The sequence below is a fragment of the Electrophorus electricus genome, chromosome 25 (assembly GCF_013358815.1).
Source record: "Electrophorus electricus isolate fEleEle1 chromosome 25, fEleEle1.pri, whole genome shotgun sequence".
NCBI classification, from domain to species: Eukaryota; Metazoa; Chordata; class Actinopteri; order Gymnotiformes; family Gymnotidae; genus Electrophorus; species Electrophorus electricus.
This window is the reverse complement of record NC_049559.1, coordinates 6,425,109-6,439,004: the sequence shown is the minus strand read 5'-3', so window position 1 is coordinate 6,439,004 and position 13,896 is coordinate 6,425,109. Positions and strand designations below refer to the sequence as shown.

Sequence of the window (13,896 nt, the reverse complement as noted above, 5' to 3'; positions counted from 1 at the left end):
GAGGGAGAGTGAGCGAGGGATAGGGGGAGAGAGATGGTGAGTGTAGGATGGAGAGAGGGAGCAGGGGGCTCTTCACATCGTATTAATTATGAAGAGTAGATACTGCACTTTGCACATGAGGGAGTGGGGCATGATCTGAAACCAGAACTGTGGTGGAGGCTCCTCAGTGACACACACACACACACACACACACACACACACACACACACACACACACACTTCCTGGGTCATGAAGGCTCCTGAGCAGTGTGAATAATGCACCATGCAGCCCTTTTCAGTGGTAGTTGTTCTAAGAGCAGGACTCAGTAGTGTACAACATCCCACTTGTTTGAAGTGTTCGAGTGTCCAAGGTTGTGGGTGTGCTTATAACCATCTTACCAACAGAACTCAAAAACCTGGAAACCTAGTGCAGAGAAATGCATTTTTGTCCCCTGCCGCAGCATCTGATGGAGTCCTGGAGCCTGCTGCTTTAGAGTTGATGGGTCTTGCCAGAGCGGAGGGAAAAGCGGGCACATGTTGACAGCGTAACAGGGCTGTTGGGTCAAAAGCGGGCATGGAGCCTGGAGTGCCAGCTTGCTGGGTTGATTGTTTATTCTGTCCAGTTTATTCCCCACCAGTTGGGTAGGTCAACTGGTACAACCAAAGCGTTCTCATAGTAGCACTGCTGAGCTCGGACGAGCTTGGACAAGCTTGACAAAGGTATTGATTAACATCAACAGCTGTTTTTGCGCACAATATCACTATAAATGGTGCATGTGCGGTGAGCTTGATTGCCTGGACTTGCAGTCTGTAGTAAGGAAGGCTTTTGCAGGGGTGGGAGGTCTATAAACCTGAGGTGGCTGAGGTAGTGTATACACCAGTGTATGAATGGTGTATGAGAGACTCTTACTTCAGGATTTACCTTTGACCTCAGTCATTTTGCTGTAGGCTTTTCTAAAACTGGAGATGTATATAATACAAGTCAGGAGTCTTACGTTGGTGAGTTAATGTTGGGTTTACTTCAGGCTTAGATCAGTATCAGATATGTTCAATATGTAACCGGCTCAATTACTTTGGTGACATTCACTCCACAGCTATCCAGCTGGGATAGGGCAGGGCAGGTTATGTTTCAGTTTGGCCTCAAGTAAGCAAAAAAGTCAAAACTGAAAAAAATCAATTGCCTTTGCTCAAAGCAGTGGACCCTCAATTTAAGCATAATTTTTCCCCATCTTTCTCAGTGTGCTATGATCATTTTTCCTTTTGTTCAGACAATTAAAATGTTCGTTCTTACATTTTTTAAATGAGTAGCAAGTCTGGAAAAAGTGTTGCATACAATTCTTACTCTCATGTCATCATGGGTATAAATCACACTATAAATCTAAATGTTCCACTTGTATTCTATTTAACGTTTTTTTGTTTTTTTTTTGGGGGGGGGGGGGTGGGTGTATTTCTAAATCTTGGTGTAACCTGTCTTCAAAATAATATTTTTTTAATGTAAAGGTAATCTGATATTTTCCTGTGAAAACCTTTTTCTTTTAAATCACCAAAAGTATTTGCAAGCAATTTAACCAAATGTAATAACAGCACGGTTTAAGGCCCTGGGTAATCCATGTCATTTGACTTTGAAACACGAGCACGCTGCCCTCAGGGAGATGATCAAAGCCTAACTAAGCACGTTTGGTTTAGTGAAACACTGACCCTGTTGAGCCAGCTCTGTGGCACACTCCTGCAGGCGTGACTTCACTTAGTTACCCTTCAAAAATGCTGTGATGCTCATGCAGCATTTCTAAACTATATGACTGGAAGAAGCATGTGATGCTGACTCTCTCATGCCATGTTTTTCGCTACATTTCCTCTTCTTCTTCTTTCTACCTACCACAAGCTGAAGGTTCCCTATTACTCTCCACCCCCCCCACACCCCTTTTCCAGAATGAGACGCGTGAGACATTACTGGGCTTCAACATGGTCAACTACAGAGCCTGTAAGAACCTCTGGAAGACGTGCGTGGAGCACCACACCTTCTTCCGGCTGGACCGGCCTGTGCCGCCCGAAAAGAACTTCTTTGCGCACTACTTCCGTCTAGGGTCCAAGTTCCGCTACCGGTGAGGAATTTCCTGCCCACAACCTAAAAATGCGACGGTCCAGTCGAGTCTACTTTATTGTACATGCCAAGGTGTTTTGACAAAACAGGAAAAAAAAAAGGTGCTATGGAAACCATTGTTTCTGCATGATCAGTAATGGGTTGTGTGTAAAGCAATCTTCAAATTGACACGCTGTGGTGAATGTTTGTTTCTTCCCAGTGGCAGGACAGAAGCCCAGTCTGTGCAGTATGGCAAGGAGAAGGGAATCAAAGACAGGGTGTTTGCGAGGTAATGTCTGAGCTGACCGTTTCGCCTGCAGCCCAAAGGCACCATACCTACCACGTAAATGTAAAAAAACGTTCACTTACAGCAGTGGTCTGAAGTAAGCGACCACCCAGCCAGCAGCAGTTTTAAATGCTCGCCAAATCACTTGGGCATAATTGTGCTAATTTGCCGTTAATCATGTTGGCGGCGCAGTCAACACGCCCTGCTGGAAAGGCATAGTTTTAAAAAGGAGATTTGTAGTTTTTCTAGCGTTCATTAGGTGTGTCATCTCTCCAAACGGCCCACCGTGGCGTGGCTGGAGTTATTGTAATGTTTGATGCTAGCAGGTAATTGGATGGAAACACATCTGAATCATGCCAGATTCCAGATTTACCACTGCCAGGCTTCTGATACAAGAGTTTCCACCATTTAAAGGATTTATAAGTGTATGAAAGGATGTAATCAGCTTCTTGCAAGACAGTAGAGGATCTTCATTGTTCTTTTTGATCTCGAGGGTCATAGGTCAAACTATTAAGTATATGTATCTATGCAAATATGTACAATAACATGGAACTCTCATCTGCTGGTAATTAAATAGCCAATGTGTTTTTGCAGTTAAGATCCAAAGTATTCAGAACTCATCTTTTGTTTTCTGACTGAGAAAGTATTCAGGACTAAAGTCTTGGAATGAAACGTTCTCCTGGCACGTCTCTTCTGGAGAGATGAATTACTGGTGACAAGTCAAGTTGCTCCACACTCCTTAAATGTCCATATTATTCAAATGAAACGCTTATTAACTCTACAAGAAAAGTATGGATCTCTGTGAGATGCCGTTTGGAGTTTTCCTGGGAAAACAAAAACATGCCATCATCAAAATCTCAGGCAGGAAATGGAAATACTGCAGTTCCGTTGAATAAACAACATCGGCATCAAAAGAAAAAAAAAAAAAAAAGCTATCAACCTGTTGCCATTACGAGAGACAACTGTGACCTTCCCTAGTGGCCTCTGTCAAAGAGGGTTTTGGACATTGTTCAAGCTACAGACACGTTTAATGTGACTTCTTTTGGCAAAATCAGTTGTGCCCGAGTTGTTGTCAAAGTGGTTTGGCAACCCTCTCCTTCCATGTGACGCAGATGCTGCATCATGAATGTGTGTGTATTGTGTCCACCTAGATCTCCCAGTAAACCACTGGAGAGGAAGATGATGGCCGTGACAGACTGGGAGGTGGTGAGCAGGAACTCCGTGTCCGAAGAAAGGCTGGAGACGCAGAGCCTTCCCACGCGTTCACCTCCCGGAACCCCCAACCAGTGGGTGGCGCTCAACACTGTGCTCCTACACCCATGTACCATAGCTCACGTGCTGTAATCGATGGTGTGAAGGTAGTTGGTTACGTGGCGTGGGGTTAAGGAGTCCGCGGTCTAAGCCACTTTAGAGAAAGATTGCAAGGTGAGCTTAGTCAGCAGCCTTTGAGGAGAGCCACGGAAACTTGGCTTAAGCAGAGCAGATTGGCAGCAGCTGTAGTCAAGAAGAGGCTGCTTAAATGGGGGGGGGGTTGTTCAGGTGAGGACTTAGCAATTGAAAGTCGAATGAATAAAAGAATGATTAATATTGAATGAAAATGGTAGTTGATGAAAAGTCAAAAGATTTTCCCCCTTTGTTCTAAGCCTGGCCTGCCTGATTTCGTAAGTTAAAGGTGAATCAGGTCGAAGCCTGCACGTTCTGTTTCTTACTCACAGCAGGAATTCAAGGTTCGTGCAAGAGGGGCCCAGGACGCGGCCGTCTTCCGTGGGCCACCTTGTGGAGCACATCATCCACGCCTCTCCCAGCCTTCCTGCATTCACCAACCACCGAGTCTCCAAGTCGGCCTCGTCGACGCAGGCCAACAGCATCAGCCTGGATTCCACGCCGTAAGTCTCCCATCCACGCACGAGCCCATCCGCAGGTCCTGCTTCAGGGTCGCCGCACCGCCGCTCTGTTTGTGCACAAACCTCGCTTGGACTTAACAAGACTCTGGCACGAAGCGAATATTACCGACAACGCCAGCAGAGATGAATGCGCCAGTCAACGTCGCCAACTACCGTGCCCGTGACCGCGTCCCGTTTCACAGCATGGGGTTTTGAAATACGTTTACCTGTGAAATGACGGCCAGAACGTAATGATCCCTAAGTGATCGGGCACGGAATCAAAAGTTTAATGGCGCGGTAACCAACACCCTTCAGAACATCTACAGCTGCTCCAGCAGCGGCTGTGAAACGTTCAAGGGTCAGCTGTGGACCTCTGAAAGGGAACGTTGAGGGGATTTGGCGAATGTTTGTTTCGAGACTGCTGCCTTCGACACGGTCCCGGCTGTTGTAGTTTACAGTGTGAATTTGACAGTCCATGTGCCAGCCCCCTCCTCGCGCGCGGTCAGCCAAAGCTCTACTCAGCCCCACTGCCTCTTGACGTCTGTTTTTACTATTGCATAAAACCTCCTCGTTTTTGTTGTGTCTGTGGCTCGCAATTATGTTTCGCACTCTGTCACTGTCATTAAAGAGTCTCAAATGGAAACTGTGCATGTTCAGAGCTGCTGTTATAGGTGTTTACTGCTCTGAGAGACAGCGTATTGCTTCGGTCTAGGGAAAACGCACCACGTTCCTCTGTGCTCTTTCCGTAGGCTTGCTATACACCAAGTCCTAATGACATTGGCAGGTATTCTTATGGCGCCTGGCTGTTTTTGAACAGATAAATAACTCCCCCTTCCCCACTGCCTATCTGTGTTCTTTGTGGCTGTCCCCCTTAAACCGTTGCTGCAGTAGATGGGTCTGAAAATGTATGTCCTGCTGTGGAAAATGATTAATTTTTCCTCCTTTGCCCCTTGTTACACAGATATAATCCCGAGGCCATTTTAGAAGGGCTTTAGTAGGTTCGCTGCATTTACATAAACGTGAATTTGGTTAATTGCGTTCAGACGTTTTGCTGTCGTCCGTTGTTGGCCAATGTCCACTGGATCCTGTGGAAGCTTCACTTCACACTGCATCAGGGAGGTGCCCAGAAAGACTGAGCTAAGTAAAAGGACACAGGTCTACCCCACCCCTCTCCCAAACTCCCCCCACCCACGCTCAGTAGTCTTTGCTCATCTCAGCTCACTCTGCTCCAAAGGATGACACAACCACCTGCTCCGTCTGCCTGAGCCCACAAGCCAGGCACGTATCGGAGCTGCTCCACCCAGCCAGATGGGCACGGACATATACATACTGTACGCTTTCTCTGCGTGTGTGCACCTGTGCAGGCGTGTGTGCAGGCATGTATAACCCCCCCCCCAAAAAAAGGCCCCTTTTTCCATGCTTGTCTCACCCATGCACACATTCCTACACGACATATTGGTGGTAACTGCTTTCAGTAGAACATTTAAAATTACATACAAACCTCCACTATAGCACACGTTGTGTAAGGGCAGTGACCATGGCACTCTTGAGAGTAGCGTTTAGTTGTCTGTAGTGACATGCAGCTCCAGGGACAACAGTTGGAGCAGCTCTGGGTTAAGTGGCTTTTCGGAGGGCGCAGTGGCGATGGGCGTCTGCTCCGATGCCGACTGCCACCGAGGAGCAGCCAAGACTGCTGAGCTGGCACCACTCTGCTCCCCGCCGCAGCACTTCCGCTGCGTGCACACATGGCAGGCGAGAGCTGTAGCCCTGTCTTACGTAATTCGGTGGACCATCGATTCTGGACTCTGCTGCTGCCGTCCACTAACACCAGCACCTTACAGAGTGAACCGTGCTGACCCAGTATGACCCATGGAGGTACCCTTTATTTCATTAACTCATTGTTGGTTTGTGGTGTTGATTCAGGTCTCCGGAGGGTGTAGATGGACTGCCCCCTGCCCTGCCACCTAAACAATCCAGGAAAAACTTGAGCCAGCTCATTCTCTCCCACTCCCAACAGGATCTGGACAACCACGTCAACGAGCTATACGATATTCCTGGGAAGGCGACGGTACGTCATGCGTGCATCGCATGCTCCGGTGCCGGAGGGACGATTGTGAAGTTCCTGTTATTGAAGCAGGCTGGCACACATCTCAACAGTGTGGCTGCTCTTGTAATGTGGTTGCCCTCTCACAGCGTAATAAAATGCTTAGCTGTGTTTATGCGTGTCTGTGCATCTAATTAAGTTTCACTGTCTCGTTGTAAAGTACTGAAAGCACATTGAAGCAACGTGTTCTCCTGGGCTGTGGAAATTAGAATTTGGCCACTGACATGCGTCAGTGGCCCTGGTTGATGTGTTTTAAGGGATCTGCATAAATAATGGTGTTTGGGTTGATTGTTCTCCTCAGCTTAATGGGGTTGTTCCTCATGACAATCTTGTGCTGATCAAGATGACGCCTGATGAAAATGGGAGATTTGGATTCAACGTTACAGTAAGATGTAGTTTTAATTTAAAACAAGAAAAAGAGAAGAGCGTGGTGGGGGGGGGGGGGGGGTCTGAAATTGAGATCTTACTGCTAATTTTCTAAACTGAATGGTGATGAACATTCTAGCTTCTGAATGCTCTTTCCTAGGGTGGTTGTGATCAGAAGATGCCTGTTATTGTGTCTCGGGTGGCCCCGGGAACATCGGTAAGTGTCAGTCATAGTTTGTGTGTATGTAACCTTCTCCTGTTGGATTGCTTTTGATGAGGTCACTACCAAACCTTATTTAAGGCTGCTACTAAACTCTGACATTAGTTTAGTTACTAAACATGCAAAAGACAAAGTAGGGGGACTTGACTTTATAAACTTTATTTAACCCCACTGGGTCAATTTAAGTAGCAGACATTAAAAGCATATGGGAAGACAAAAAAATAAATAAATCAATAAATCTCAGCCTAAATCAATCAGTAGTCCTTCAGGACTAATGAAAACATGGATAGATGGTTGTCCTAACCCCAAACGACCTCAGCTTCCTTACAAAATACTGCCTCTATCACATCACTATTCAATTCAAATTTAATATTATTGTTAAGAATAGTTACTAGATGTTTATACTGATTAACTGTTTCAACAGCTGCTCCATAAATATGTCAGACTCGATAGGAAAATTCCATGAGCATTTGTTTTGTTTTAGGAACATTTTAAATTGCTCTGACACACCAATCACCAGAGTCACCTTAAAGCAGGCCAGTGATCAGAATGCTATGCCAGAGAGGCAAATTTAACGACATGCAGATTAGGACCTCCTACAGTTGTTGAAGCCAAGAATAAAAAGCAATTGAGATTAAAAACTTGACTGTCACTTGCTCATAGAAATGTTCTAGCAATTTGAACCCTTCAAGGACTTCCTGGATACAGCACAGAATCTAGGCCGTAGCATGTGACTGCAAAGGCGTTCACTCGATTCCTCCGGTGTGCGGCCTGTCGTGGGGTTTTTTGTTTGCTGTTTTATTCCCATCGTAACCGTGCCCTTCGTCTCCCCAGGCCGACATGTGCGTGCCCCGCCTGAACGAGGGCGACCAGGTCGTGCTCATAAACGGCCGGGACATTTCCGAGCACACCCATGACCAGGTGGTCATGTTCATCAGGGCCAGCTGCGAAAGCCACTCAGGGGAGCTCGTCCTGCTGGTCAGGCCCAATGGTGAGAGCCGAGCTCGGGCCGCCGGGGCACCACAGATAGGCCCGCCATGTTCCCTTGGAGCGACTGTGTCGGATATTTTAGGAGTGGTGTGCCTGTTTTATAGGGGTTATAATTTTAGTCTCTGCTATCGTTAAAGTATACATTTCCACTCGTCTGTCTTTTTTTAGCAGTACGTCTCCTAACGGGAGCTTTATGTATCTTCCAAATGGCTGAACATGAGGTTATAATTCAGCCATCGCTCTACCTGCTTTACAGGGGCAGGTTGCGTCTTCCTCTCTCAAAGATTAATCTAAATACCAGATAATGTCACTTAATGTAATGCACTGCCAACTATTCAGCCTCTGATGATGATTTGAGAGTGCTTCTGTACTGATTTATATGTTGGAACTTTCCTTGAAGGTTTCTAATGTTATTCCTGTATTTTGAGTCCAATCAACCATACTTTTAACTCTTTAGCTATCTATGATGTGGTGGAGGAAAAGCTGGAGATGGAGCCGGACTTCCAGTACATCCCAGCGAAATCCCCGACAGACCCTTCCCAGCTGGACCAGAACGCCTGGACGGAGTCCATGCAGCAGCTCCGAGAGGGCCTGAGCGGTGGAGCTCTGCTGGCCCAGTTCGACGTGAGTCTTGATTGGCATGGGTTCGGCCAGAAAGACTAACCCTGTCGGCAGTGAGCGTTATGCAAACTCTTGAAACAGTTTTGATTTTAATCTCCTCTCAGTAAGGGGCAAGTCGTCTGTGTGTTAATGATGAGGGAAAATGGACGTTACTACGTTTGTATCCATGATGAGCAAAATCTCTGATGGACTGCTTGTTTACTTTAGCAAGGTTTTTGGGACTTGCTTGTTCAGCGATTCGTTCTGAACTGTATTCTCTCAGTGTTATGCGGTTATCTGGAAGCTGACATAAGAATGCAGGAAAATGTAGGAATGTAGAAAAGTAAGGAAGATTTTTAAAAAACTAACAGGGAACAGCTACACCAGACAATCTGTAGACTATAGTAGTGTTATAAGCTTTGTAGTACCAAAACAGAGCACCAGTATGGGATTGGATTTAAAATGCTGACCTTACAGTAACAGTTCCCTGAATATATATATAGACACTTGACTTTGTGTAAGGTGCCTGTAATCGTAAACAGTTGGGTTGATGCGTAGTACAGTGTTGCATTAAGTTTGAACCCTCCTAAGGGTTATGTAAGCAATCACATCATTTATCAGGATGTGGTCATATCTACAATTTTATTCATACAGGCTGTGTGTGTGTGCGTGTGTGTGTGCATGTGCGTTTGTGTGTACGCGCACGTGTGCTTTATCCACAAAGTATCTGCTTCAAGCCACACAGAGGAAGAATGGCTGTAAGAGAACCTTTTTTTTTTTTTTTTTTTCGGTCATGGTTTCCTTGCAAAATCTGTGGTAGACGTGCTAAATCCAGTCGGTACTCGTGGTTTAGCCTCATCATATGCAAATTTTCTGTGTTTAAAAAAAGAAAAGGGAAAAACAAGATAATGATGGTTTTGTATTCTTTATTTCATTGCACTGCATGTGTTACATGTAGAACACGGCAGGTACATTCTCTTTAAACATTCATTTTGGCATTATACTGTTTTGGAGAGGTGAGCTGGACTGTAGAACATGTCTCTAATGTAGAACTTGTCAGCTGTCCTTAGACTTTTTTTTATTATTATTTCTTACAGAAAACTTTTCAAATCTCTAATCTCTACTTGCTTCCTTATATAATCAAATTATCAGGCAAAGACTAGGCTCTACAAGGAGGATGTGTCTGGTGTGACTACATCTGTTAATTTATGCTTTGGAGGATGTATACTCATTGGTATTTTTATTTTTCTTTGAAGCAACTTTACCGTAAAAGGCCTGGAATGACAATGTCATGTGCCAAATTACCTCAAAACATTTCCAAAAATCGCTACAGAGACATCTCACCTTGTGAGTATCATCATGCCTCTTTTTAATACGTGACTTGGACTGGGGCTTTTATATTTACCATGTTCCATGACCTTCTACTTTAGACGATGCCACACGGGTCATCTTGAAAGGCACAGATGACTACATCAATGCAAATTACATAAATGTGAGCTCCAAATTATTACAAGTACATACAAGTACAACTGCATAGTGATTACCGTACACTTCTGTTTCTGAGTTTGTCTTTGGCTGGTAAATTTTCAGATGGAAATTCCCGCTTCTAGTATCATCAATCGCTACATCGCCTGCCAAGGGCCCCTACCCAACACATGCACTGACTTCTGGCAGATGACCTGGGAGCAGGGCTCCTCCATGGTGGTAATGCTCACCACTCAGGTGGAAAGAGGCAGAGTAAGGGTTACCCTCCACTTCTTTCCGACAAGGATTCTGTAAAGAGGTCCCACAAGGCACAGTTCTAAATCCATCTAATTTGCTAATGTTTACTATAATTTAAACTCTTTTCCCATTGTTGTTGTTGTTGTTATTGTTGTTGTGGGGTTTTTTTTGGGGGGGGGGGGCATGTATTCTCTTTTTATAACCCATACTTCCTTGCTTCAGGTGAAATGTCATCAGTACTGGCCCAATTCCTCAGGGACTGACACCTATGGTGGATTCCAGGTTTCCTGCCAAACTGAGGAAGGAACCTCTGCTTTCTTGGTTCGAGACATGACTCTCACTCACACTGAGGTAAATTTTAAAAAGCACACACACAAATGGTCCAAACCTAAAACTCATGTTTCTGAAAGATGCTTGTATTTGTTTTGTTACCTCAGACTGAAGAGAGCAGGGGGCTGACCCAAATTCAGTATCTGGCCTGGCCCGACCACGGAGTGCCTGATGACTCCACCGATTTCTTGGATTTTGTGGCTCTGGTCCGGAGTAAAAGAGCAGGAAAAGATGAGCCGGTTGTGGTGCATTGCAGGTGATTAGTTACTGTGGTTGTGACAGATCCCAAGGAAGGTCCATGCTCCTTTTTAGAGGTGAATGATACAACATTATGAATCAGACCTATGTTCGGGTGCTATTTTCAGATCCATGTTCCCCAGCAGTACAGTGACTTGTTTGTCTTCTCTCTCATCCACCATTCTCCTCTACCCAGACTCTCATACGAGATTAGCTCAATATTTAACAAGGAGTGCATGTGCTCTCTTCAGATCACCAATTCCAGAATTTAAATTTTTCTTTTTCTTTTTTTTTTAAACTGTACTCAAGACTGAGACCCTGGGGCTCAACAGAAATCTCTAGTCACTCATCCCCATGGCCCCTCCCTTTCTCTCCTTTCTCTCCTCCTATCTTTGCTCCTCTCCCTCTCCCTCCTCTCTCTGCCCAGCGCTGGGATTGGCCGAACAGGAGTTCTCATCACCATGGAGACAGCAATGTGTTTAATGGAGTGCAGTCAGCCAGTGTATCCGCTGGACGTTGTGAGAACCATGAGGGACCAACGAGCCATGATGATCCAGACCCCTGTGAGTTCTGTTTTCCAGCTCACCCCCCTTACACAGAGGATATTCGACATTAAGGGAAGAAAACAGTATGGGCTCCAAAGATGTGAAATATTCATTGTGTTGAAACTTGGACAAGGAGAACATTTGTCTTCCTGTCATCTTTTTTTTTTTTTTTTTTTTTTTTTTTTTTTTTTTACTTTGTCCTTTTTATTGTTTAGTTTATTTTATAGTCATCAGCCACACCTAAGAGCGTATGGATCCAGAACAGGGATAGATGGTGTGTGGCGTGTAGTGATGTCATGTGGCCCCGAACAGGGCTAGCCAGGTCTCCACAACCGAGCTGCCGATGTAGCAGCTGCTCTAATTCGGTTGGGTTATGTAATGACCTTAATGAAGGCTTCCTGCCCTGGGGCTGCAGCACGGCTGCAGGCTAATTAGACACGGGGAGAGGGGGAAGGCCTGCCCGCAGATGTACACACACACACACACACACACACACACACACACTGAGCCTTACTGTTTTCCTCTCGCTCCCACCCCTTGGTAGATACATTTGCCTTTCCAACGCATGGCAACTTGTGCACTATAGTTTTAAAGATGCTAAGTTGACAAGTCCTACTACACCTGCTTGCGTGTCATATGTATTTGTGTCTTTTGCTTTCTTTTTTCTCAGAGCCAGTTCAAGTTTGTGTGCGAGGCCATTCTCAAGGTCTATGAGCAAGGGCTACTGAGAGCAGTGAAGCCCACAGCGCCCAAGGCCGACCTTTCCAGACAGAGCCCTGGATCCTGCTCTACTTGAGGATATTCAGGGCCTTGAAAAAGTGTTGCACCGCAGATGCCCCCACATACAAGGAAAGATCTTAGATTTGAATGTTTTCCGGTGGTTCCAATGGCAAAGCTTTGCACATTTGTCATAACAAAAGAAGAGAAATTTGGAATTTCCAACAGTAATACAAATACCAAGCTGAAGTTGTATCACTATTATTATTTTTATTTATTTTTATTTTTTTTAGATGGTGTGCAATGCCTTTTAGATCTTTGAAGAAAAAAAAAAAAACACCATTTAGGGCAGATTCGGACCGTTAGGCAACGTAATAAGGGTGTTCGGTACTGCATAGTTTTTCAAGGCACCGCGCAAAACCCCAGGAAACACACCAAAAGCAATGGAGAAGAAAAAAAAAACAAAAACTGTTGAGCCAGAAACATAACCTACATAGGACATAAGCACTGTTGCACTTTATGCTGGCAAATGGACTATTTGCCAAGCTTCAAGGAGAGGGAGGGGAAAAACAAGACAAAAACAAAACAAAATCCAATAAAGTTGAATTTGGTACTTGTAGGGACTTTTTCTTCTGAGTGTCCAGGGTTTGAAAAAGTATATAAAAATGTATGTTGAACATGAAAATAATGGAGTTTGCTGTAGTGCCATATGTGAGTATAGAAAGGCAGTCCTGATTGAGGGAGTGAGAAAGAGTTGTGTTGGGTGTTTTTTTTTTTTTGTTTGTTTGTTGTTGTTGTTTTAATTATTAAATATGTGCTCGCCTTGCTAATGGGAATAGAATAAAAATGGAGATGCACCCAGTGGAAATGCACTCAAGGCCTGGGTGCCTGTGTGGCAGATGAACAAATGTATTTTTTTTTAAGGGTATTTATTGTGCTTTAGTTTTAATGCCGAGCCCTATCCGTTGAACAAAAATGCATTTTATAAATTGATTTGTGTTACTTATTCATTAAGAGAATAATAGTACTTTAGCTGGATGTTGTTAGCACCCCATAACCCCACCCCTATTGTGGTGGTTTGGTTTGTTGTTTTTTGTTTTTTTTTGGGGGGGGGGGGGGGGGGGGGGGTGGGTGTGGGGGTTTTTTTTTTTTTTTTTTTTTTTTTTTTTTGGGGGTACAGGTGACAGTTTTTATTTATTAATTTCTTTGTTTTTATTGAAATCCATGCGATTGCCAAGAAACCTAGAGCACTTTGAGTTGCTGTGTGTGCGTGTGCGTGTGTCCATAACCCTAAGTGACCATGCTTGCTGTCTTTTTTTTTTTTTTTTAAGCTTTTTTTTTTTGCTTGACTTAATTGAGTGTTGGGATGGGATCATCACACGTCACTGAGCAACTTTTACAAGACTTTGTGCACAGTACTTACGTAACTGGATCTTTAGTTCTATAGTACGGGGGGAAAGGGGGTTTGTCATGGACATGCATCAGTGTTTACATTTGTGCCTCTTCAAGTTACAGGTAGTTCACATGGTCTAATCGCTACAGCTGCGATCACTGATCTTTTATCAGTCTGAATAGGCCCACAAAAACTGCTTTTTGGGGATTTTTCACATTTTACAGCTACTTAACAGAGCTGTTATGCTGATGGAAAAACCTGATTTGTCGTCTTGACGACAGCATGTCCAGAATTCATTATGCATTCACACTGCCACTGAACCTTCTTCGAATGCCTCAGCTCAAAAAGACAAATTGGCTATCATCATACAAGCTGTACTTTTATAGAAAAAGTTCTATTGACATTTGCCAGACATATCGTTTATGCCTACAAATCTTGAATACA

General features: G+C 44.5%; 1 protein-coding gene across 4 annotated transcripts in view; it reads left to right on the top strand.

Moving 5' to 3' along the window:
- Positions 1–12,616, top strand: part of ptpn4a (protein tyrosine phosphatase non-receptor type 4a) — a 30,420-nt gene extending 17,804 nt beyond the window's left edge. For 3 of the 4 annotated variants that reach the window (XM_027032999.2, XM_035522897.1, XM_027032987.2), the window contains exons 12-27: positions 1,909–2,081; positions 2,280–2,348; positions 3,497–3,631; positions 4,061–4,231; positions 6,152–6,296; positions 6,634–6,717; positions 6,859–6,915; positions 7,753–7,909; positions 8,366–8,532; positions 9,765–9,855; positions 9,939–10,000; positions 10,099–10,245; positions 10,453–10,581; positions 10,668–10,816; positions 11,225–11,360; positions 12,013–12,616. In XM_027032999.2, coding sequence (XP_026888800.2) covers positions 1,909–2,081; positions 2,280–2,348; positions 3,497–3,631; positions 4,061–4,231; positions 6,152–6,296; positions 6,634–6,717; positions 6,859–6,915; positions 7,753–7,909; positions 8,366–8,532; positions 9,765–9,855; positions 9,939–10,000; positions 10,099–10,245; positions 10,453–10,581; positions 10,668–10,816; positions 11,225–11,360; positions 12,013–12,138 — 1,998 coding nt within the window. In that variant the 3' untranslated portion in view covers positions 12,139–12,616. The remainder of the gene's footprint in view (positions 1–1,908; positions 2,082–2,279; positions 2,349–3,496; positions 3,632–4,060; positions 4,232–6,151; positions 6,297–6,633; positions 6,718–6,858; positions 6,916–7,752; positions 7,910–8,365; positions 8,533–9,764; positions 9,856–9,938; positions 10,001–10,098; positions 10,246–10,452; positions 10,582–10,667; positions 10,817–11,224; positions 11,361–12,012) is intronic. The other variant, XM_035522898.1, reaches the window with a different exon arrangement.
- The last annotated feature ends 1,280 nt before the right edge of the window (positions 12,617–13,896 follow it).